General features: G+C 41.3%; 1 protein-coding gene across 1 annotated transcript in view; it reads left to right on the top strand.

Moving 5' to 3' along the window:
* The window catches only part of LOC148842677 (beta-adaptin-like protein A), a 48,537-nt gene that overhangs the window by 5,431 nt on the left and 18,488 nt on the right, over nucleotides 1–24,618 (top strand). Inside the window, exons 3-4 of the mRNA XM_088957724.1 lie at nucleotides 4,239–4,363; nucleotides 15,726–15,924. Of these exons, the coding sequence (XP_088813850.1) occupies nucleotides 4,239–4,363; nucleotides 15,726–15,924 (324 nt within the window). The remainder of the gene's footprint in view (nucleotides 1–4,238; nucleotides 4,364–15,725; nucleotides 15,925–24,618) is intronic.

Genomic DNA, 24,618 nt, shown 5'->3' with positions numbered 1-24,618 from the left:
GAGGATACAGGTTTGTCAAGAGACTCAACTGGGACAGGAAGAGGAAGAGCAAAAACTTGTGACAGACTCTCCCCCTGTGGACAATGTCCATCCTGAGAGGAACCATAAAAAGGAGAAAGTTCATTAAAGGTAACATCCATAGAGACATGTTGGGTGCCAGTCTTTGGATCAAAACAACAATAACCCTTTTGTGTGGGGGAGTAACCAAGGAAGATACATTTATGGGCTTTCGGTTCAAACTTGTGTCTTTGCACACTTGGAATGTGAACATAGCAGGTACAACCAAACACACGAAGAGGAATTGGGAAGAGATCCTTGTCTGGATGAAGAAGACTGAAGGGGGATTTAAACCCTAGTACCCTGGATGGCATACGGTTTATGAGATAGGTAGCAGTAAGTACAACATCACCCCAAAATCTTGTGGGAACATGTGAGGCAAACAAAAGGCTCCTTGCAACTTCAACAATATGTCTATTTTTCCTCTCAGTAACTCCATTTTGTTCAGGGGTTCTAACACAGGAGCTTTGATGAATAACCCCCATGTCTGAAAGATACAAGGATAAACTCTTGTCAAAATACTCTTTTGCATTGTCAGATCTGAAAACCTTAATTCTGGTACCAAATTGAGTTAGAACAAGCTCATGAAATTGCCTCACAAGTCTTGGGACTTCATCCCGGGATTTCATTAAGTATATCCAGGTGAATCTAGAGAAGTCATCAATAAACAAGATAAAATATCTGTAACCCCCCATAGAGGATAAATGGTATGCCCCCCACACATCAGAGTGCACAATATGAAAAAGAAGAGAGGATTTTTTATTGCTCACATGGTAATTTTTTCTACAATGCTTTGACAACTGACAGGACTCACAATTGAGACTGGACACACTGACTCCCTTAAACAGTTTTGGAAACAAATGGCTTAAAGCAGAAAAAGGTAAATGACCCAACCGACAATGACTCAACATAATTTGACTAACAGACTCTGAAAAAGTAGAACTAAAAGCAACATTCTTGGGATGATCAAAGCATTGGCCAGGGGTGTCGAGCAAGTATATTCCATTCGCTTCATGGCCACTCCCAATCACCTTCTGAGACTTCAGGTCCTGAAACACACAGTGAGAAGGGAAAAAGGTTACACAACAATTCAATGATTTGGTCAGGCTACTTACAGATAACAAATTGGTATTTAATTTAGGCACATGAAGAGTGGAAGATAAGAGTAAGGAGTCTGTAGCCTTGACAGTTTCCTTGCCGGAAATAGGGGCTAGAGAACCATCAACTAAGGTGATTTTGTCACGGCCAGGAAGTAAATCATATGAAACAAATAAAGTGGAAAGGTTGGTCATGTGATCAGAAGCATCTGAGTCTATGATCCAAGGGGTTTTGTGTTTACCTGAGGTGGATGCATGGTTAGCGGAAGCCCTTATACCTGAGTGAGCAAATGCAATGGTGGCTGAACTTCCAGAAGGGATGGATGATGAAGATGCACCTTCAAGCTGACTGATCATCTTTCCAAACTTCTCATATTCAGCTTTCATGGCTGCCAACTGTGCACTGGTAGATTCAACCTCTGTATCTGTGCCTGTGGCTGCATGTGCACTTCCTGTCTTTCTACTATCATTCTTCTTCTGGAATCTGATAGGTACAAGTTTGGGATGCAATTTCCAGCACTTGTCCTTTGAATGTTTCGGCTTCTTACAATATTCACACACCACTTCCTTCCTTCCTGTGCCACTGTGAGCTTCTGTACCCCCTTTGGGTTTAATTCCCATATTTGCAAAATGGTCATTAATACCAACTCCTTGAACCTGCACTTGCCTTCTACTTTCTCACTACTGACCAGAGTATATGCTTGTGACAATGAAACATCTTCCTTGGACAAGATGTTTTTCTTTGTAATATCATATTCAGAATTCAGCCCTGTCAAGAACTCAAATACCCTATTCCGTTCTACCAATTTCCTGTATGTTTCAGCATCCTTAGGGGTATCCCAAGTCACAGCCTCTATCAAATCAATCTCTTGCCATATAAATTTTAAGATTGAGAAGTATGCTGCAAGTGACTTCTCCCCCTGTCTTAGATTCTTCACATCACTTCTCAGTTTGTAAGCTCTAGCAACATTCAACTTTTGGGAATAAGTCTCTGCAACACTATCCCAGATCTCTTTAGCCGAATTCATCCACAGATAATGTTGACTGATCTGTGGCTGCATTGAGTTCACAAGCCACCCAATCACGGTGTAGTTTTCTTGTACCCATCTCTCATAAGATGGATCATCCTCTGAAGGAGCTTTCTTGCTCCCAGAAATAAAACCCCATTTTCCTTTGCTACAAATATGAATTTTCACTGATTGTGACCAAGCTAAGTAATTGGTCCCATCAAGCTTGACTGTAGTTACAGCCAGCATAGAATCGGTTGGGGTTCCCAAAATCTGCCCATATTCAGCAGTATTCTTGTTTTCGAAGTTTGAGAAATCCATCATGCAGAGTTCGGTGGTAGTTCTTTCTTTACTATTTCAGCCTTCAAAAAAGACACCCAACAACTTCCAAACACAAGGTATTTCAGATTCTAACAGCCGATGTCCCCAAGAGGAAGACAAAAGACCACAATCCTTGAGTGACCTTTTATCGAACACTCAGTGTGCAATACTTAACAGCCCACTATTTACTGTTTCAGCCTTCAAAGTATAGGGCACTGTTTACTGTTTCAGCCTTCAAGAAGGGGCTGGAATGAAGATGAGACTAGTATCACTTAGTTTTAAAACAGTCTCAGCAACTTCCTAACCCAATAATCAGCCGAATAGGACCTCCAAAGCAACCCAGAAATTTCTGAGTAGGAGCAGTCCAGCAACAGTGGCCGAATGAAGTAGTCTCAGTAGTAGTGATTCCAGAGGTATTTCGGCTACTTGACAGTCCAGAAAAGAAATGAAAACAACCCAGAAATCTCTGGATTAAATCAGACTAGAGGATAGCCGAATAGCTGTACTATTTCCAAGGAAACTTCGGACCTTTTAACAGTCTAGAACAGTGAAAAAATTAACCCAGAAACAACTGAGCAAAGACTTACAGCAAGAGAGTCTCTGGTTTGAACAATAAACCAGGCCGAACACTTGTCCTCTAGGATGACTTCGAAAACCCTTTTCTCTGATTTTAAATCAGGCAAAGTAACTTGTTCTTTGATTCTTCCTGGTCACCGAACCCTTCTCCAAGTGTGTAGAAGCTTGGGAACCCTCCAATGACCTCCAAGAATCAGGCGGATGACTGTAAACCCTCAGCCCTAGAACCTCCTCATGTAGTTGGCTGAACTAGAACCACATGAGGGACACGCCAAGCAGTGGCCTGCTCTGATACCAAGTTGAAAAACAGTCCTAGAAGTAGGGACTGTGTTTGAAACAAAGAAAACTAGCAAGAGAGGATTAGAGAAGAAGAGGGAGCTGCGGCTAGAAGGGTTAGAGGATGAGGAGTTCGAACTTAACCTCCCTCTAACTCTCTAATACACTTTTATTAAGTTAATCTTTTAGTAATTACAAGAGAGGTCCTTAGCTGGACAAGAAATTACAAAAGAGGAACATAAAAGAGTATGGGCCCAGAATAAGGCCCATTACAGAGAAGAACATAAAGATAATATACAGTAACAGCCTATGGGCCATTCGGCCCATCTTCTCTACAGGTTCAATACTCCCTCTTCATTTAGTCAGGGCGGGGTTGGGTTCAGGTTGGAGTTATTTCGGGTTGGTTTTGTGTTGGGCCAAGCTCGCACCGAGCCCAACCAGTTGACATCCTTACATGTATCCTTGACTGTGACCATATCCATTGTGTAAAGTTCTACCTAAGGATGGTAAATTTATTTCACATTTCGTTTGGATTGTTTATCATTTACATTTTAGCTAACCATTTATTGTCTCATGTTTGTCAATCCCCCCTTGTCTGATCCTGGGTCCTCCAAAAAGTTTTTCCAAATAAAAATTGGTGCTTTGAAGATTATTTCTTTGGTATACGATGAATTGCCTTGTGATGACCCAAAAAATGTCTTTTTGGTAACCCAGTAAATATCCATTTTACCATTTCTTGATTTACTTAATAGAGTCTTGCTGTACTATAATATTATTGGTAAACAAAAGAGATTCCTGAAAATTGGTTTCTGCACATAATGTTTTACTTTTTTGGTCCTTTATTCCTTGAAAATTCAGGTGTGCTCATATTAAATTAATTGCTTCCACTGTAATGCTTTGCCAGGTAGTTGCAAATTGTTTATCTGCCTTGCAAGAAATTTGGAGTTTGGAGGCAAGCACCTCCGAGGAAGCATCCAGGGAAAGAGAAGCTTTGCTAAGCAAGCCAGTAATTTATTATTTTCTGAATAGGTAAATGCTTTGTTCTGAAAGTAGTAATTGTGAAGTTTCATTGAGTAAATCATGGAAGCATGGGTTTGCTTCTACCAGGTTTTGTCTCTCTCAATAGTTCATAGGCACTTATAGACCTTCATTTTTGAGAGAACTATCAGAGTTTCTCTGTTTGTTTTAATAATTAAATGTGTAAGCACACACAATGGAGTACGCATGCATGCAATTACTACATTGTATTAACTAGTAAATACCTATATTCCTTATATGTAAATTATTTGGACATTAAAAACTTTTGTGTTAGATCCTTTTCTGATGGGTTTTTGCAATTATATTTTTCACATGTGAATGAATCTAAACATATTCATATCTTAGAACTTGCTCATTCCCACTTACATTGAAGGAGAAATCCATGTTTAATCATCAAACAAATTTACTTTCTTTTGAGTGAGTGTCATTTAGCTTTTTTGTTGGCAGATGTTGGGGCTGTTTTTTGTATATTGTTTTTCATATGGATGGTTTAGCGTTCTAAATTTGTATAGCTGGTGGAGTTTTTACATACTGGCTGCTTTTTCCATTTCACTGGCCTACTATGAATTGATTTTTCTATTCCTATCTTGGTAGCCAACACCTTGGAGAAAATTAAATGTGATTTTCTGTGAGATGGACCTCATCATCATCATCAAAGCCTTGTCCCAACTATATGGGGCCAGCTACATGAATCCTGTTTTGCCATTCTATTCTGTTGAATGCCATGTTGTTACCTCCCTTGTCCAAAAGGATGTAGGAACCCTTGCCTATTTATCACCATAACTGGGCGTTGTTGTGGTGTGTTTTTTCCATGGACTGCCATAGGTCCATAGCATACCCTTGCCCATTTGTCAGTACACTGAGGTTAAGGTGTAGTACGTTACTTTCAGGGAATGCCCTAGCGTGAGCATGAAAAGACAAATCAGGATCCATGACCTTGAGAGTGTGGCAAAAGTTTCAGTGCTGGCTGCCAACCTGACACAACCCTCCTCATTTATCTGGGCTTGGGATTGGTGGTGTTAGACAAGTTCACACTGGCAGAGTCTGTGAGATGCATCTCATGGTTAGTGAAAAAAAAAAAAACAGTTATTTGGAGATTAGTATCAACTTTGCACTTTCACCTGGTGGGATGGGTCTTACACAGTTAGACCCTTAGAGTTACTAAAGTAGCCCTATTAGGCAAGTGGAACTGGTGTTATATGGAGGAGAGTGGTTGCTAGTAAGTAGTGGATTGGCCGTACTATCCATATCTTCATATGGTTGAAAGTGTATTGAAGAGCATCATGAATGTGGTTGACTTAAACAAGCATTGCATATAAAACTAGTGATGCATCAGATATAAATTTTTGGACTGGGGATGACCCCTTTTGTGACAACCTTTTTGACAATTTATTGGTTGGCTTTGTCAAGACAGGCCTACATCCATTGTCATCATCATCATCATCACCTAAATCTTGTTCCAACCATATGGGTCAGCTACATGAATCCTGATTTGCCATTCCATTCTGTTCAGTGACATATATCCATTGTTAAATTATGAGTTCAAGAGAGGCCTCCGCCGTGACTGTTAAGAAATTGTTGAAGATGTGGTAGTGTGGAATCTGCATCTACATTACTTTGAAAATGTTCCTCTCATGTCTCTGAAGGACCTCCATTCAACCAGGGTAGCATGGTACCAATAATACGCACAACCAATCCTAGTGGTAATTTCTCAGTTAAAGTCATTTGTATATGGTGCTTCTAGCTAGGTGATTCATCTGTTTCATTTTTTGTGGAGTGGATATGGGAAGCCAAGGTGCTATCCAAAATCTTTTGTGTGGAAGAGAGTTCTGGACAAGATTTTAACATTCGATCTCTTAACGTCTAGGAGGGATTTGGAGAGTAGATACTCTGATGCTCTATTTATGGGATTGTGGAATCATCATTATTGCACACATTATTACATCGCATTTTCTCATATAAGGCATGCTCTCATTTTGTTGTTCTCTTTATGTCTCAATGATCATTCTTAGGAACTTACTTGGCTTAGTATCCTCATGGCCAATGGAGGGTTTTGGTAAGAAGGGGCATATTTATGGAATCTTCCACCTTTTTTCTTTTCAAATTGTTCGAGTCAATGTAAAGAATGCAATTTACATATTTTTGGAAGGAGAACCAACTCCTCGTAAGCTATGACCAGTTAAATATAGAGAGATAACTTTCTATCTTTCTTGGTTACCATCTTGGAGGATTTCAAGAAATTCAATTTCAATCATTTAACAAATAAGTGGAAGCTTACTTTTCACTCTTCTTTTATTCTTTCATTCTGATGTATAAAGAGCTGTACTTGGACCAAGACTTACCCCTTCACGGTAGTCAGTTTACTTGGACCAGCAACCAAGATTTCCCCTAATTGGGAAGATATCTTTCCAGAGTTTAAGCGGATTGCCCTTCCTAGTTCAGTTTCAGACCACATTCCAATTTAGCTGGTTTGTGGTGTCAGAGAGAGAGCAAAAGCCCCTTTCAAATTAGAGAATGCCTGGTTTGAGGATGCCACTCTTGTTCCTTTGTTGAAGTCTGTTTGGGAGGATCTGCAGGTTGTGGGTACCAATTCATTCGTTCTGGCAAAGAAGTTGGGGGTCATCAAAGCAAGACTAAAGATATGGAAATTGGAGAAAAATATGAGTTTAGATACTGAGAAGAAGACTCTCTTAAGTACTATAAAGGAAATCGACTCAACTGAAGAATTGGGTCCTATTTCTGAGGAGCATAGGCTAAAAAGATCTCAGGCAAAGTTGAAGTTTGATAAATTGGCAGTGTTAGACGAAATCAAATGGAGGCAAAGAGCTAAAGTGTTTTGGCTGAAAGTGAGGGACAGGAATACACACTTTTTCCACAAAAAGGAAAATGCCAGAGCTAGAGCCTCTACAATTACCGGGCTGGACGGAGAGGGCAGGGTGGGTGTCTTTGAGACTGATATGAAGCTAGTGGCTTCTAGCTTTTATAAAAAGTTGTACAAGGAGTCTTGGTTCTTCAGACCTTTTCCTAGGTCCCTTTCTTTTTGTAGAGAAACTGATGTGACTCTGTCCGTAGGGTAGAATATACCTAGTCTATCTGTTATGTTATTCTGTTATTCTAGTTCTGTTATTTACTTTTCAGTTTTTTTATATTGTCAAGTGTTATGATGTAAACACCAAGGGAAAATATGTCCTTTCATTAACTAGCATAACATATAAATATTAAATTGAAGTGGTGGCGGCAGATCATTCAGAATCTGTCCTTCCTTTCAAACCTGTGTTCTACTGCTCTCTCACTAATCTTTCTCCTCTTTCTTCTTCACTTTCTCTGATGTTCGAACCTGAAATTCCTTAGTGTCCAAGACTGATAGCAGTCTTGATCATCTTCATGGTATCAGAGCCAAGTTAGGGTTTCTTATGCGAGTCTAATACCAGCCGACCACATGAGAATCTCCTAGGACTAGAAGCTGAAAAGGTGGAGTTCGCAGACTGATTCTTGGAGATCGCCAGAAGTGCTAGCAGCTGTTGGAAGTTTTGTTATGGTTGCAGAGTATTGGTGGTCAGGAAGGATTAGAGAAGACTAGGGTTCGGGTAACCCTAGAAGGCAGCGAACAATTCTTTTCTTGTAAGTCATCTACTTTTCTAAGAAAAGATTGGTTGGACCTATCTGGAGAGGAAGGCTGAACCATTCTAGGTTTTCATCTCTTCGATTCACTAGGGTTTTACAGCAAACCCTACTGTTCTGCTGTGATTAAAACCCTACTGTTTTACACTTCGATTCACTAGGGTTTTACAGCAAACCCTATTGTTCTGTTGTGATTAAAACCCTACTGTTTTACACCGAACTGTCTCAGCCTTGTTTCTTTCTGCACTAGAGTTTGAAAGTGATCTTGCGGCAAGCCCTAGTGCTGGACTGAATCTTGTGATCTATCTAGAGCTGTCCTCAAGTTTATTGTTAGCATTGATCAGATTCTAGGGTTTCATATTAACTCTACTGCAAGTCTATCTATACAGTACTGATTAGATTGTGCAACTGAATTGATCACTTTAAGGACTGATTAAAACCCTAATTCTGCAAAGGCAAATCAGACCTCCTTCTAAGCTGTTTTTCAGAGTTTTTTGGGGTTTTCTAACTCTCTTAAATGGGTTAGAGCTCTACGGACAGCCACTGTTGTGTTTGTTAGTTGATTTTAGATCAGAGTTATCCCAGTTTTATGCACATACATTGTGAATACAGATCAGGCCTATACTGTTTTTGATTGTGATTGGTAGTCCAAGTGTTGTTTTAAGACTTGACCGAGATGGAGTTTAAAAATCAGGCAGAAGGCAGCTTTGGAGGCATCAGCTATGGCAGTGTTTCTGAGATGGGTGGTCAGATTACAACCATAAATTCAGGTACTCTAGCTTCAGCCTACCATGCCTCAGCTCTAGGTACTACTAAACCTTGTTGGGTAATAGATTCAGGTGCATCCGACCACATGACTAGCTTACCTTCACTGTTTACCTCTTACCATTTGTCATCTGGTAGGGATAAAGTATCTATTGCTGATGGCTCCCTGATTCCTATTTCTGGGAAGGGGGACATTAAGTTATCAGATACGATCTCCTTGTCTTTTGTCTTACATGTTCCTAAGCTTGATACTAACCTCCTTTCAATCAATAGTATTACCAAACACATGAACTGCTCAATAACTTTCTTCCCTGACCGGTGTGTTTTTCAGGACCTAGAGACGAAGAAGGTGATTGGGACTGGCCGTGAGACGAATGTGATCTATCTGCTCGGGGAGAGTTCTTGTCGGGAAGAGTCAGTGGGTAAGAGGTCACTTGTTTCCCAGAGTGTGAGTTCGGTTATGCCAAAGCATAACCGATTGGGTCATTTGTCTTTTCGGTCCTTAAAGAGTTTGTTTCCTACTTTGTTTGAGTCTGTTGAGTTGTCCCAGTTGCAATGTGAAAGCTGTGAGTTTGCTAAACATTGTAGAAACTCTTATTCATTGAGTAATAAAAGGAGTAATCATCCTTTTGATCTTGTGCATACGGATGTTTGGGGGCCATATCACATTCCTTCTATGGGTGGGTATAGATAATTTTCGTTATTTGTTGATGACCATACCCGGTTTTCTTGGGTTTATCTTATGCGTTCACGAGATGAGGTTCCCGCCCTGACCCAAAACTTTCACCAAATGATCCTAACCCAGTTTGATGTCAAGATTAAAGTTCTTAGATCTGATAATGCAAAGGAATACTTTGCTAAGTCATTGGCATCTTACCTTCTTACTCATGGGGTTATCCATCAGAGCTCTTGCCCTCATAACCTCAGCAGAATGGGGTTGCAGAAAGGAAGAATAGGCACATCTTGGAGGTGGCTAGAAGTCTTATGTTTACTTCCAATGTCCCTATTCGATTCTGGGGTGATGCTATTCTCATGGCGGTATATCTTATTAATCGGATTCCTTCCCGGATTCTTGATTTGCGATCTCCTTTTTCCCTTCTATACCCACATGAGGAGTTGTTTTCTATTCCCCTTAAAACATTCGGTTGTACCTGTTTTGTTCAGCTTCTCGGACCCCATCACTCCAAGTTTGAACCCAAGGCCTCCAAATGCATTTTCCTTGGTTATGCACAAACTCAAAAGGGGTATTGCTGCTATGATCCTGTCACAGGGAGGAAGTTCATCTCCATTGATGTCACTTTCTTTGAGGAGACACCCTATTATCCTCGGGTTTCTCCTCAGGGGGAGAGCAGTGAGAGTAGGGGTTTAAGTCCTTGTCTTCAGGGGGAGAGCAGTGAGAGTGGGGTAGTTCCCTATTCCATTGGGTGATGGGAGCTGCAATGGTGAGGGTGGCCAGAGGGATCAGGAGTTGAGGGGGAGCTGCAATGGTGAGGGTGGTCAAAGGGATCATGAGTTGAGGGGGAGCTGCAATGGTGAGGGTGGTCAGAGGGATCAGGAGTTGAGGGTCTATCACAGGCGGTGCAGGCAGGTTGATCCCGATCTTCAGCAGTCCAGGCTAGCTCAAATCTCATCTATAGCTCCAGGTCCAAACATTACAGTCCCAGGACCCACAGAGACTTCTTCTATTGTTGCCATTTCACCTCCTACAGATGACCCTGATCTTCCAATTGCAGTCCGTAAAGGGAAACAACATTGTACCACATCTACAGCCCATTGTATTTCCCATTTTTTATCCTATGATCGCCTATCTCCTACATATAGGTCCTACCTTAGTTCCATTTCCAATGTCCCTATTCCAAGAACAGTACAAGAGGCCCTATTAGTCCCAGAGTGGAGAGGTGCAATGCAAGTTGAAATGGATGCCCTGTTGAAAAATAATACCTGGGAGCTAGTTGACTTGCCCAAAGGAAAGAAACCACCTGGATGCAGATGGGTATTTACTGTGAAGCACAATGCGGATGGATCCATTGAGAGGTACAAAGCTCGGCTAGTTGCAAAAGGATTCACTCAGACTTATGGTATAGATTACTTGGAAACATTTGCCCCAATAGCCAAGATGACCACCATTCGGGTTCTATTATCTCTTGCAGCAAGCCACACTTGGCTTTTGTACCAAATGGATGTTAAAAATGCCTTCTTGAATGGGGACTTGCAGGAAGAGGTTTACATGCAGTTGCCTCCTGGATACTATGATACAGAGACAGGTAAGAAGGTCTGCCGGCTCAATAAGGCATTGTATGGTTTGAAGCAGTCACCTAGAGCTTGGTTTGACAGATTTAGACTAGCTCTTGGAAAGTTCGGTTATGTACAGGCCCAGTCAGATCATACACTGTTCATCAAGAGGGTGGAGTCTTCACTGACACTACTTGCAGTATATGTTGATGATATTGTGGTGACAGGAAATGACAGCCATGAGATTGAGTCCCTCAAACAGCTCCTTCATCAAGAGTTTGAGGTGAAAGGTCTGGGTACACTACGGTATTTTTTGGGCATTGAGGTTGCTAGATCTAAACAGGGGATCTTTGTCTCTCAGAGGAAATATGTTTTAGATCTGTTGGCTGAAACTGGAAAGCTGGGTGTCAAACCTGTAGATACACCCATTGAACAGAATCACAGGATTAGTGCAGAGAGTGGGGAGCTGCTTGAAGACAAAGTTATGTTCCAGTGGTTGGTAGGAAAGCTCCTATATCTCTGCCTCACTCGGTCGGATATTACTTATGCTGTTAGTGTTGTCAACCAGTACATGCATTCTCCTAGAACCACACATCTTCTTGCGGCAGAAAGAATTTTAGCCTACTTGAAGAGATGCCCGATGGGGGTATACTGTTCAAGAACAATAACCACATGAAGGTGGAGGTCTATACAGATGCCGATTGGGCTGGGAGTGTTGATGACAGGCGGTCTACCTCAAGATATTGTGCCCTTGTGGGAGGAAACATTGTCTCCTGGAGAAGTAAGAAACAAAGTGTTGTCTCCCGGTCTAGCACTGAAGCAGACTACAGGTCCATGGCCAACGGAGTGGCTGGAATCCTATGGCTAAGTTCTCTACTTGAGGAGTTGGGTATTGAGTATGAGAAGCCTCTGATGCTATATTGTGATAATCAAGTAGCCATTAATATAGCACATAATCCAGTGCAGCATGACAAAACCAAACACATTGAAGTTGACTGACATTTTCTACGAAAGAGGGTCTCATCTCAAGAAATATGCCTCCCTTACATCACATCCAGTATGCAACTAGCAGATATCCTCACTAAAGCTGTATCAAGAAAGAAGCTAGAAGCGGATCTATCCAAGTTGGGAATGATAAACATTTACTCCCAACTTGAGGGGGAGTGTAGAGAAACTGATGTGGGGCTACTCTGTTCGTAGGGTAAAATATACCTAGTCTATTTGTTATGTTATTCTGTTATTCTAGTTCTGTTATTTACTTTTCAGTTTTTTATATTGTTAAGTGTTATGATGTAAACACCAAGGGCAAATATGTCCTTTCATGTAACTAGCATAACATATAAATATTAAATTGAAGCGGTGGCGGCAGATCATTCGGAATCTGTCCTTCCTTTCAAACCTGTGTTCTACTGCTCTCTCACTACACTTTCTCCTCTTTCTTCTTCACTTTCTCTTCTGTTCGAACCTAAAATTCCTTAGTGTCCAAGCTGATAGCAGTCTTGATCATCTTCACTTTTAATCAGTTGAGTGATGTGTAGTCATCTCTTATTGAAAGATCTTTCACGGAGGAGGAAATAAAAGCAACAATCAAGTTGTTGGCTAATGAGAAGTCTTTAGGGCCTGATGGTCTTACAAATCTTTTCTATATTAAATGTTGGCTAATGAGAAGTCTTTGGGACTCCCTCTGGGGGTGAGCGGTGGTTCTTTTGCAATTTAGGACCCGGTAATTGAGAAAATGGAAAGAAAGTTGACCTCTTGGAAGGCAAAATACCTCTCTTTTGGGGTAAGGTGACTCTGATTAAGAGTACTCTCTCCAATTTACCCACCTACTTCCTGTCTCTATTCTTTATGCCAAACAAGGTTGCATATCAGCTTGAAAAGCTTCAAAGGAGTTTTCTTTGGAGAGGCTGGGAGGAGGAGAAAAAAGTGCACTTGGTGAGTTGGGAGCAAGTTTGCCTCCCCAAAGTTGAAGGGTGGTTAGGCATAAGGAAGTTGAAATCTTTTAATTCTGCTCTCCTCTGCAAGTGTATTTGAAGATTTGCAGCAGGTGGAGATCTCTCATTGCTAGCAAATATGGTGTGGATTGGAGTAATTGGAGAACGAGGGACCCTCCTCCCAATTGGGGCAACTCTCTGTGGAAAGGGATAATGAAGAATTTTTCAACTCTGTTTGCTGGGGTCGCAATTAAAGTTGGCAATGGTAGCAGGACCAAATTCTGGAAGGAGGTGCTCAGATGAACCCCTTTCTGATTCCTTCCCTCTCCGATTCCAGTGTGCTTCGGATCAAGAGGCTTCAGTTGTAGAGTGTATAGTGTATCTGGTGGTTCAGTTCATTGATCTCCTTCATTTCGAAGGAACCTGTTCGATTGGGAGGTGGATAGGTTTTGAATCTGTTGACCTGTCTTCAGAATTATGAGCTGGATTACAGTGCGGAGGATAAGTGGAACTCAGATGGGGTGTTCTCTGTCAAGTCTCTGGCTTCTAACCTCTGTAGGGGGGTATTCCTGATTTCCCTGATCGGCAAGCATGGAATCCAACCAGCCCAACTAAAGCCAACTTCCTAGTTTGGACTATGGCTCTTAATAAATGTCTTACTAGAGATAACCTAGTGAGAAGGGGCATTCAGATGTTGGACCTGTCTTGCAGTCTATGTGGGAGTAGTGCTAAATCCACGACTATTTGTGCATCCACTGCCCGTATTCTGCTCAGTTGTGGAGCCAAGAAAAAGAAGACTGTTGGAAGATGATTCCAGTTGCTGTAATTTGGTCCATCTGGACTGAGAGGAATAGAAGGATTTTCAGTAACAGGACTCTAAGTCCGGAAGAGCTAATTCAGAAAACAGTGGGCAAGCTGATGTCTTGGGTGACTGTGTCTGCGGATTTCAGAAATTGTAATGTGTCAGCTGTTTTTCTTTCTAGCTCATGGTGGAATGTATAATTGCTGATTTGATCAGTCAGCCTTTTCTGGGACCAATCTCAGCCTCCTATGTGTAATTTCTTTTCAATAAATATTACTTTACCTTTTCCAAAAAAAATGTATAAAGAGCTACACATGTATATATGCTATACAGGGTTGCTCCATTGCGACCTGGGTGACCAGGGTTCAAATCTTGCAAATAGCCTCTCTGTATGTACAGGGTAAGGTTGCATACATCTGTCCCTCCTCAGACCTCACCCCACATTGGTGGGAGCCTCATGCACTGGGCTCTGTACATGGTTGTTCTCTCATTAACCATGCACAGATGCATATGGAGGTTGTTGCATCTTCCACTTTTTTGGAAGACTTTCCTATCTTATTATATTCATGGGAGTGTTATCAGTCTTTACCATGCTGGTAACTTCTATATCTATTTCTGAGAAATGGATGGGCAGTTTGCCAACTATGTTTTTTTCTCAATCAGCAACAAACGTCAATGCTGTTCACTGATGGTAGCAGAAAAAGAGTACAAAAGTGAAGGTGTTCTTCCCTTGAAGTTGGAGGAGGCACTACTGCATTGTGCTCAATATTGCCTTTAAAATAGAAGAAAAATAACTTATGAAGTGAACCTGGTATGTCAAAACCCTAAAACAAGGCTTCCCTTCTAGTTAGAGTACCATTTAAGGTCAGAAGGTTTTGACTGATCTTTGTACCCAAACCCCAAAACAAGGCTTCTTTCTTGACTTCCTTTCTCCTCCAAGCAAAAAGGGCCCCCTCCCCCTCCCACGAGGCCATTTAACCAAAACAGGGTATTTAGGATCCAGTTGGCAAAATCTGGAATGAGAACTCCTTTGCTGACTTGGTCCTCTGATTATCAATACCCTGAATTTTGTTTCTAAACATTTTTCTCTCGTTTGCATGTGTCCATCTTCCTTCTATATGAAAGCTTATTGTGAATTTCATCATTTGTGAATTGTGGCAGCTTTGACCCTCTCTGTGAGGACTGGATAGCTGAATATCCCTCTTTTTTATAGTTGGGACCAAGGTTCAAAATATCGTTACGTATTGGCCCGCATCGGCCGATATGTATTGTATCGTGGCCTTCCCGATACGCCTCTACAGGGGGTGTTTTGGGTCAGACCATGGTTCAGAGGGTAGCCAGGCCTTAAATCGACCCCTCTGAACCAGATTCGAAAAAAAAACACACAAAAAAAGCACTGATACACCGGCCTGTATTGATACTTTGAACCTTGGTTGCTGGAGCTCTTGTATTTGTCTTTTTTCTTTGTGTTGGAATTTGTTTCTTCATTGATGATGGTGATGAAAACACAAGTAATAACAAGTAAACCTGAAAATTTCACTCTATAATTAAACCATCAAAGTAATGTGAAAGCTCTTTAGTTTCTTACTGATAACAAAAGCGTTGAAATTTCTTTTGCTGATAATATTGATTTTCAATATACACAATCTTGAACTATTTTTATTTTTTTATTTTTCAGTAAAAAAAGATAGTGAAACAGACTAATTCATTTCTGTCAAGTTCATTTTACAAGACTAGGTTTATTTGACGCTTTCCATCTTGTTGCATTTATTTCTCACTTTGCAAATGTCTGCATCTTCCCCAATTGAAATTTAGTTATGTAGATTCTATTTATTTAAGTTTTTTTGCTGAAATATTCTTGATTAAATTCTCACTTTGTATAATCTTTAGGAATTATGAAAATGAGCAATAACAGAAACAGTTTTTTTTTCTCCTTATTTTATCTGAGGTCTTTGAATAATTATACTAATAGAAGCTGTTTTTCTTATAATCTTTGCAGGATTAAGGATTTCAGTGAATGGGCACAGTGCCTTGTGCTCGACTTGGTAGGAAAATATGTACCCTCAAATAGCAGTGAGATATTTGACATTATGAATCTGCTTGAAGATAGACTGCAACATGCAAATGGTGCTGTTGTATTGGCAACAATCAAGGTGTTTTTGCATTTGACCTTGTCAATGACTGATGTACATCAGCAGGTATATTTATCAAATCATCATCCTTCTGTTTTCCATCTCGTTTCTAGTACTAGTGAAAAAAGGTGGATATTATAATTGCTCAATTGGAGATCCATGCATGCACAAAACATCAGGATGCTTTTTGTGTGGTCATTTTGAATGTCTGTCATACATGGGTATCTTATAGTTGTAATCAATTAAATCTTTTAACCATTTTCCTTGGGTTAGTTTTGTGGTTTTAGTAGGATTTTTAGGTGCCTTTTACAGTTCTTACTTCTTAGAATCCCCATGATCATTAGCACACAAATCAGGGAATTGGAATTTAGGCTTCATATTTTAGTTATTAGTGTTATTATTTCCTAATGATTGAAGATGGATAGAAAAGGTTTCTATTGTGTATATTCTGGGCCAAGAAGGAAACCGGTCTCATGCCTAAATGCACAACTCACCAATCAATTTCCATCTCAAGACTGTATTCTATTCCTTTTTTCTTTTCTTTTCTTTTTTTTTTTTTTTTGTGAAAAAAGGGTAAAGAATTGTATTAAGTATCAAATAAGAACATCCATGTACAAATACTGCATTTTAACTTGCAGTTTTATTGGTCTATTAGTTCTCATTTTGAGACCTTGTTGGAAGCCAACTGAGCTCTATTTATCTTTTATTTTATTACTAGTAAATCTTGTATTTTAACTGAACACGCATAATTGGATATCAGATGTTATTGGACAATTTCTGACATAGTGGAAAACCTGAAATAATGTCCATATGAAGATCTCCCTCTGCCCAAAAAATCTTAAAAAAACATTATCCTGCTGCATAACACTAAGTAATTAGTGTCCTGCTGGATAACACCCGTTTCTTTCACAGCTTTGCTAATGCTAGGAGTAGAAGTTCAGGACTGTTATCAGTCTTGAACCCTAATGGATTTCAGGTTCAAAAATAAGAAGAAAGGTAAAGAGAAAAGAGGAAGAGGGAAGAGAAGTAGTAGAACACAAGAGTTGAAAAGGAGGAGCAGAAGCTTAATGTTCTGCCGCCGCCACTTTAATTAATATTTATAGGTTATGCTCATTACATGGAAAGGACAGATCTGCCCTTAGTCTTTACATAACAAATAGAGCAAAAATAAGACTGAAATAAATAACAACTGGAACAACTAAATGACCAATAGCTAACCCTAGGAAGACTAGAACACCTTCTACCCTACGAACACAGTGGGGCCATAGTTGTGGGGCCCACATCAGTGTTCTCTACATTCCCCCTCAAGTTGGGAATAAATGTTTATCATTCCCAACTTGGATAGATCCGCCTCTAGCTTCTTCTGGGTACAACTTTGGTGAGGATATCTGCCAACTGCATGTTGGAGGTGATGTATGGGAGACACACTTCTTGTGATGAGACCCTCTCTCGTACAAAGTGTCGATCAACTTCAATATGTTTAGTTCTGTCATGCTACACCGGGTTGTGTGCTATATTAATAGCCGCTTGATTATCACAATACAGCATTAGGGGCTTCTCATACTCAATACCCAACTCCTCAAGTAGTGATCTCAGCCAAAGAATTTCAGCCACTCTGTTAGCCATTGACCTGTACTCAGCTTCAGCACTAGATCGGGAGACAACACTCTGTTTCTTACTCCTCCAAGAGACCAGGTTACCTCCCACAAGAGCACAATATCTAGAGGTAGACCTTCTGTCATCAACACTCCTAGCCCAATCGACATCCGTATAGACTTCCACCTTCATGTGGTCATTGTTCTTGAACAGTATACCTCTACCCGGGCATTTCTTCAAGTATGCTAGTATTATTTCTGCTGCTAGAAGGTGCGTGGTTCTAGGAGAATGCATGTACTGACTGACAACACTAATTGCATAACTGATATCTGGCCGAGTGAGGCATAGATATAGGAGCTTTCCCACTAACCACTGGAACGTAACTTTGTCTTCAAACAGCTCCCCACTCTCTGCACTAATCCTGTAGTTCTATTCAATGGGTGTATCTGCAGGTTTGACACCCAGCTTTCCAGTTTCAGCCAACAGATCTAGAACATATTTCCTCTGAGAGACAAAGATCCCCTGTTTAGATCTAGCAACCCCAATACCCAAAAAATACCGTAAGTGTACCCAGATCTTTCACCTCAAACTCTTGATGAAGGAGCTATTTGAGGGACTCAATCTCATGGCCGTCATTTCCTGTTACCACAATATCATTAACATATACTGCAAGTAGTGTCAGTGAGGACTCTACCCTCTTGATGAACAACGTATGATCTGACTGGGCCTATACATAACCGTACTTCCCAAGGGCTAGTATGAATTTGTCGAACCAAGATCTAGGTGACTGATTCAAACCATACAATGCCTTATTGAGCCGGCAGACCTTCTTACCTGCTTCTGTATCATAGAATCCAAGAGGCAACTGCATGTAAACCTCTTCCTGCAAGTCCCCATTCAGGAAGGCGTTTTTAACATCCATTTGGTACAAAGGCCAAGTGTAGCTTGCTGCAAGAGATAATAGGACCCGAATGGTGGTCATCTTGGCTACTGGGGCAAATGTCTCCAAGTAATCTATACCATAAGTTTGAGTGAACCCTTTTGCAACTAACCAAGCTTTGTACCTCTCAATGGATCCATCCGCATTGTGCTTCACAGTAAATACCCATCTGCATCCAAGTGGTTTCTTTCCTTTGGGCAAGTCAACTAGCTCCTAGGTATTATTTTTCAACAGGGCATCCATTTCAACTTGCATTGCACCTCTCCACTCCGGGACTGATAGGGCTTCTTGCACTGTTCTTGGAATAGGGACATTAGCAACGGAAGTGAGATAGGACCTGTAGGAGGGAGATAGGCGATCATAGGACAAAAACTAGGAGATGCAATGGGCTATAGATGTGGTGCAATGTCGTCTTCCTTTACGGATGGCAATGGGAAGGTCAAGGTCATCTGCAGGGGGTGAGGTAGTAACAATGGAAGGAGTCTCTGTGGGCCTTGGGACTTTAATATCTGGACTTGGAGCCGTAGAAGAGGTTGAAGCTGGCTGGACTGCTGATGATCGGGATCAACCTGCCTGCATCGCCTGTGATAGACTCTCAACTCCCGATCCCCCTGAGTTCCTTCACTACTGCAGCCCTCATCACCCACTGGAATAGGTAAGGGAACAGTCCCAAAAGTATTAACCTTGCCCTCACTGCACTCCCCCTGAAGAAAATGACCCAAATCTCCACACTCACTACTAATATTAACCTTGCCCTCACTGCACTCCCCCTGAGGAGAGACCCGAGAATAGTAGGGTGTCTCCTCAAAGAAAGTGACATCCATGGATACAAACTTCTTCCCTGAGACAAGATCATAGCAGCAATAACCCTTTTGAGTTTGTGCAACCAAGAAAGATGCATTTGGAGGCCTTGGGTTCAAACTTGGAGTGATGGGGACCGAGAAGCTGAACAAAACAGGTACAACCAAATGTTTTGAGGGGAACAGTGAACAACTCCTCATCTGGGTATAGAAGGGAAAAAGGAGATGACATATCAAGAACCTGGGAAGGAACCCAATTAATAAGATATACCGCCGTGAGGATAGCATCACCCCAGAAGCGAATAGGGACATTGGAGGTAAACATAATGCTTCTAGCCACCTCCAAGATGTGCCTATTCTTCCTTTCTGCAACCCCATTCTGCTGAGGTGTATGAGGCCAGTGCTTTGGTGAATAACCCCATGAGTAAGAAGGTAAGATGCCAATGGCTTAGCAAAGTATTCCTTTGCATTATCAGATCTAAGAACTTTGATCTTGGCATCAAACTGGGTTAGGATCATTTGGTGAAAGTTTTGGGTCAGGGCAAGAACCTCATCTCGTGAACGCATAAGATAAACCCAAGAAAACCGGGTATGGTCATCAACAAATAACAGAAAATATCTGTACCCACCCATGGAAGGAATGTGATATGGCCCCCAAACATCCGTATGCACAAGATCAAAAGGATGATTGCTCCTTTTATTGCTCAACGAATAAGAGTGTCTACAATGTTCAGCAAACTCACAGCTTTCACATTGCAATTGGGACAACTCAACAGACTCAAACAAATTAGGAAACAGACTCCTTAAGGACCGAAAAGGCAAATGACCCAATTGGTTATGCCAAAGCATAACCGAACTCATACTCTGGGAAACAAGTGACTTCTTATCCCTTGACTCTTTCTGACGAGAACTCTCCCCGAGCAGATAGATCCCATTCGTCTCACGGCCAGTCCCAATCACCTTCTTCGTCTTTAGGTCCTGAAAAACACACTGGTCAGGGAATAAGGTTACTGAGCAGTTCATGTGTTTGGTAATACTACTGACTGAAAGAAGACTAGTATCAAGCTTAGGGACATGTAAGACAGAAGACAAGGAGATGGTATCCGATAGCTTGATGTCACCCTTGCCAGAAATGGGGACAAGAGAGCCATCAGCAATAGATACTTTATCCCTACTAGAAGATAAATGATAAGTGGTAAACAATGAAGGCAAGTTAGTCATATGGTCGGATGCACTTGAATCTATTACCCAATAGGGTTCAGTGGTACCTGGAGCTGAGGCATGGCAGGCTGAGGCTCGAGTACCTGAATTTGCGGAAGCAAATGTGGCGGGGGCTAATGGTGACTGCAGTGGCTGAACTGAGTTCCTAACTTCCCCTTCCAACTGTATAAGAGCAGCCCGAACTGCGGCTAAGGTCTCTAAGAATGTGCCTCTTGTGCCAGACGAGGATGCTGAATTAGTATGCACTGCCACATGAGCGTTACCCTTCTTGCTTCTTAACTTTGCCGGGACCAAATAAGGGTGTAGCTTCCAACATGTTTCTTTTGTGTGTTTGGGTTTCTTACAATGCCCACATACCACATAACAGCTGTTCCCAATACTGCCTTCTGCCTGATTCTTAAACTCCATTTCGGTCAAGAACCAAAAGTCTCAAAATTAGGGTTACTATAGTCAAAACCAGCACTTGGACTATCAACCACAATCACAAAATCAGTATAGAACCAATCTGTACTCACAGTAGATGTACATGAAACAGGTATAAAACTTATCTGAAATCAGTAACCACACACAACAGCAACAGTCCGAACTGTTTTCACCCCCTTAGAAGAGTTCGAAACCCCAAAAGAAAACTGAAAAACAGTTTGAAGAACAATCTGATATGCTGAAGCCAAATTGGGGTTTTAATCAGTCCTAAAAGCAAATTCTCAGCCGTACACTCCAGACAGTACCGTACGGATAAGGGTTGTAGTAGGGTTAATATGAAACCCTAAAACTGATCAATGTTGAGGAGAGAACCATTAGGGTTTGCCGCAGTATTAGATCACAAGGTTCAGTCCAGCACTAGGGTTTGCCGCAGGATTAAGACAAAACCCTAGAGAATAGAAAGATAAACCCTAGAGTGGTTCAGCCGCCCTTGCTAGATAGGTCCAACCTATCTTCTCTGATAGTACTTCTCTCAGAAAATAAAAAACTTACAATAGGATGCTGTTCGCTGCCTTCCAAGGTTACCCGAACCCTAGCCTTCTCTGATTCTTCCTGATCACCAACTCGCTGCAACTGTGGCAATTCTTCAAACAGCTGCTAATCCTCTGGAGATCTCCAAGAACCAGCCGACGAACTCTACTTTCTCAGCTTCCAGCCTTAGATGGTTCTCATGTGGTCGGCTGGACTAGACTCACATGAGAAACCCTAGCTCTGATACCAAGTAGAAGTTCAGGACTGTTATCAGTCTTGAACCCTAATGGATTTCAGGTTCAAAAATAAGAAGAAAGGTAAAGAGAAAGGAGGAGGAAGAGGGAAGAGAAGCAGTAGAACACAAGAGTTGAAAAGGAGGAGCAGAAGCTTAATGTTCTGCCGCCACCACTTTAATTAATATTTATAGGTTATGCTCATTACATGGAAAGGACAGATCTGCCCTTAGTTTTTACATAACAAATAGAGAAAAAATAAGACTGAGATAAATAACAACTGAAACAACTAAATGACCAATAGCTAACCCTAGGAAGACTAGAACACCTTCTACCCTACGAACACAGTGGGACCGTAGTTGTGGGGCCCACATCAGTGTTCTCTACACTAGGAATAGGAAGAACTTCATTTCTAGTTTGGTGGTGGGTAACTGAGACAGAGGATCCTTTTATTGTCAAGGAAGAAATAGTTGACTTCTTTGAGAAGTTATATTTGATGGGCAGAATTCAGAGACCTTCTTTATCAGAATAGACTGGCTCTAAGATCTTGGAAGATAAGAAGTCATGGCTTGAGAGAGATTTTAGTGAAGGGGAGATTAAAGAGGCAGTGTTTAGTCTTGATGAACATAAGGCCCTTGGCCCTGATTGTTTCTCTTTGGTTTTTTATGAGGATTATTGGGATATAGTCAAGCTGGATTTGGTGGAGGCCTTTTCCGATTTCCACATATCAGCCAAGTTAAATCTAGGCAATAACTCAACTTTCATTAAGTTGATCCTAAAAAAAGTTGGTGCGGCTGAGATCAAAGACATTAGGCCAATCAGTTTTCTTGGTAGCTTGTATAAAATCTTGGCCAATACCTTAGCTAATAGGCTGAAGGAAGTGATTGGAGGTGTGGCGGCTTTTATTCAAAGTGCCTTAACCAGAGGTAGACAAATTGTGGATGGGATTCTGATTGCCAATGAAGTGGTAGCAGATAGAAAACAAAAAAGAAAAGAAGGGGTAGTTTGCAAAATTGATCTAGAAAAGGTGTACGACAGGGTGGACTGGCAGTGCCTTTAGAATACTTAGATACTTAAGGGATTTGGGGAGAAGTGGATTAGATGGATGAAAGACTGTGTTCAATCTTCTTGGTTTTCAGCCCTCACCAATGGGGCCCCCAAGGCTTTTTTAAGGCCTCTAGAGGGCTGAGACAAGGTTGTCCTCTCTCCCTGCTTCTGTTTACTTTGGTGGCAGATTTACTGGATTATCTCCTTCAGTCTGCTTCAGCCAGTAATCTTATAAAAGGCTTTATGGTACTTAGAGAAAAGATCCAGGTTTCCCACTTGCTTTATGCTGATGACATCATACTCTTTCTAGAAGGTGAGATTAATTACTTTAGGAACTTGAAGAAAATTCTCGAAATGCTTTGAGTCTGTCATAGGTTTAAGAGCCAATTTATCCAAGAGCAGCATTGTACTCATCCATGTTCCCCAAAGAAAACTGAATACCTTTAAAGAAATCATTGGGTGTAAGGTTGAGGAGTAGCCTCTAAGCTACCTCGGCTTGCCTTTGGGGGGAACCCCAATTCTACTAACTTTTGGGACCCTGTGATTGAAAAATGTGAAAAAAGGTTGGACTCCTGGAAAAGAAATTATCTTTCGAAAGGGGGTAGACTGACTCTAATCAAATCCTCCCTCTCCAGCCTGCCTATTTATTTTTTCTCCATTTTTAAGGTGCCTGTTAAAGTGAGATCTTGCCTTGAAAAGCTGCAACCTGACTTCCTTTGGGATGGAGGGGATAAAAAGGGGAGCATATGGTTAACTGGGAGATAGTTTGCAAACCGAATAAGGATGGAGGTTTGGGTCTTGGACACTTGTTAGAAAGAAATGTTGCTATTCTCGGGAAATGGCAATGGTGTTTTACCTTGGAGCAAGACAGCTTCTGGGTCTCCGTAATACAAAGCAAATATGGAAGAAACAATAACAGGTGGGACAGCAACACTGTGACAAACGGTTTCTCTTTCACCAACCCTTGGAAAGGTATTATGCAAGCTCTTCCTCTCTTCTCCCCTCTAGTAAGACTCAGGATTGGCAATGGTAATCGTAACAGGTTCTGGATAGATACTTGGTGGGATCCTCGACCTTTGTCTGTTGCCTATCCTAACCTTTACAGCCTAAAATTGGATATCTTGGCTTCTGATGTTTTGGTCAGAGACAACCAAGGCCTGTCCTTTAATTTCAATTTTCGTAGAGTGCTATCAGATTTTGAAGCCCAATAAGTCTCCTCCCTTCTCCTTTCCTTGAAAGATGTGTTTCTCTCTTTACACCTTCCTGATAAACGTATCTGGTCCTCTACCCCTATTGGCATCTTCTCCACCAAGTCCTTCTTCACCCACCTTATTATGGGATCCCCTACTGCCTTCTTGGTCAACAGAATTTGGCCTCAGGTGGTACCTCTCAAAGTTTTGTTTTTTATTTGGGAGGCAGTTTGGGAACATATTAATACCTGTGACATGATTCAAAGAAAGTGGAAGGGTTCTCTGTCTTTCTCGCCATATTTGTGTCGTGTATGAAGGATGACAAATCGATTGGCCACCTGTTAATTAATTGTGAAATGGCTCGTTCTCTTTGGCAATTCTTCTTTGATCTGGTGTTCGATTCTAGTTTCTATTTGACTCCTTCCAATAGTGTTGCTAGCTTCTTCAATCAGTGGCCTTCTTGCAGTTTGGGTTCTAGAGGCAAAATCTTTTGGAAGACTTTATCTCATGCTGTTAAGTGGTGTATATGGGAGGAATGAAACAGGTGAATTTTTGACAACAAGATCACAAGGATGGAAGCCCTTAAAGAGAATTTCTTGTATTTTTTCCTGGTTGCTCTCCTCTGATCAGTATGCTGATCTTGAAAGAAATTTATTAGAGATTCTATACTCTTCCCACACTGAAAATCAGCCTAGTCACCTCCTCACTCTTAGGCCAGTGCTAGATTTCTTCCTGATGTTTGATGACAGCTGCAGATCATTATCTGGTCAGCCTCCTGC

Source organism: Nelumbo lutea, chromosome 8 (genome assembly GCF_056320005.1).
Source record: "Nelumbo lutea isolate HS-2025 chromosome 8, American lotus-T2T, whole genome shotgun sequence".
Classification (NCBI taxonomy): Eukaryota; Viridiplantae; Streptophyta; class Magnoliopsida; order Proteales; family Nelumbonaceae; genus Nelumbo; species Nelumbo lutea.
Note: the sequence above shows the minus strand (reverse complement) of the source record. Positions and strands in the feature narration are given on the sequence as shown.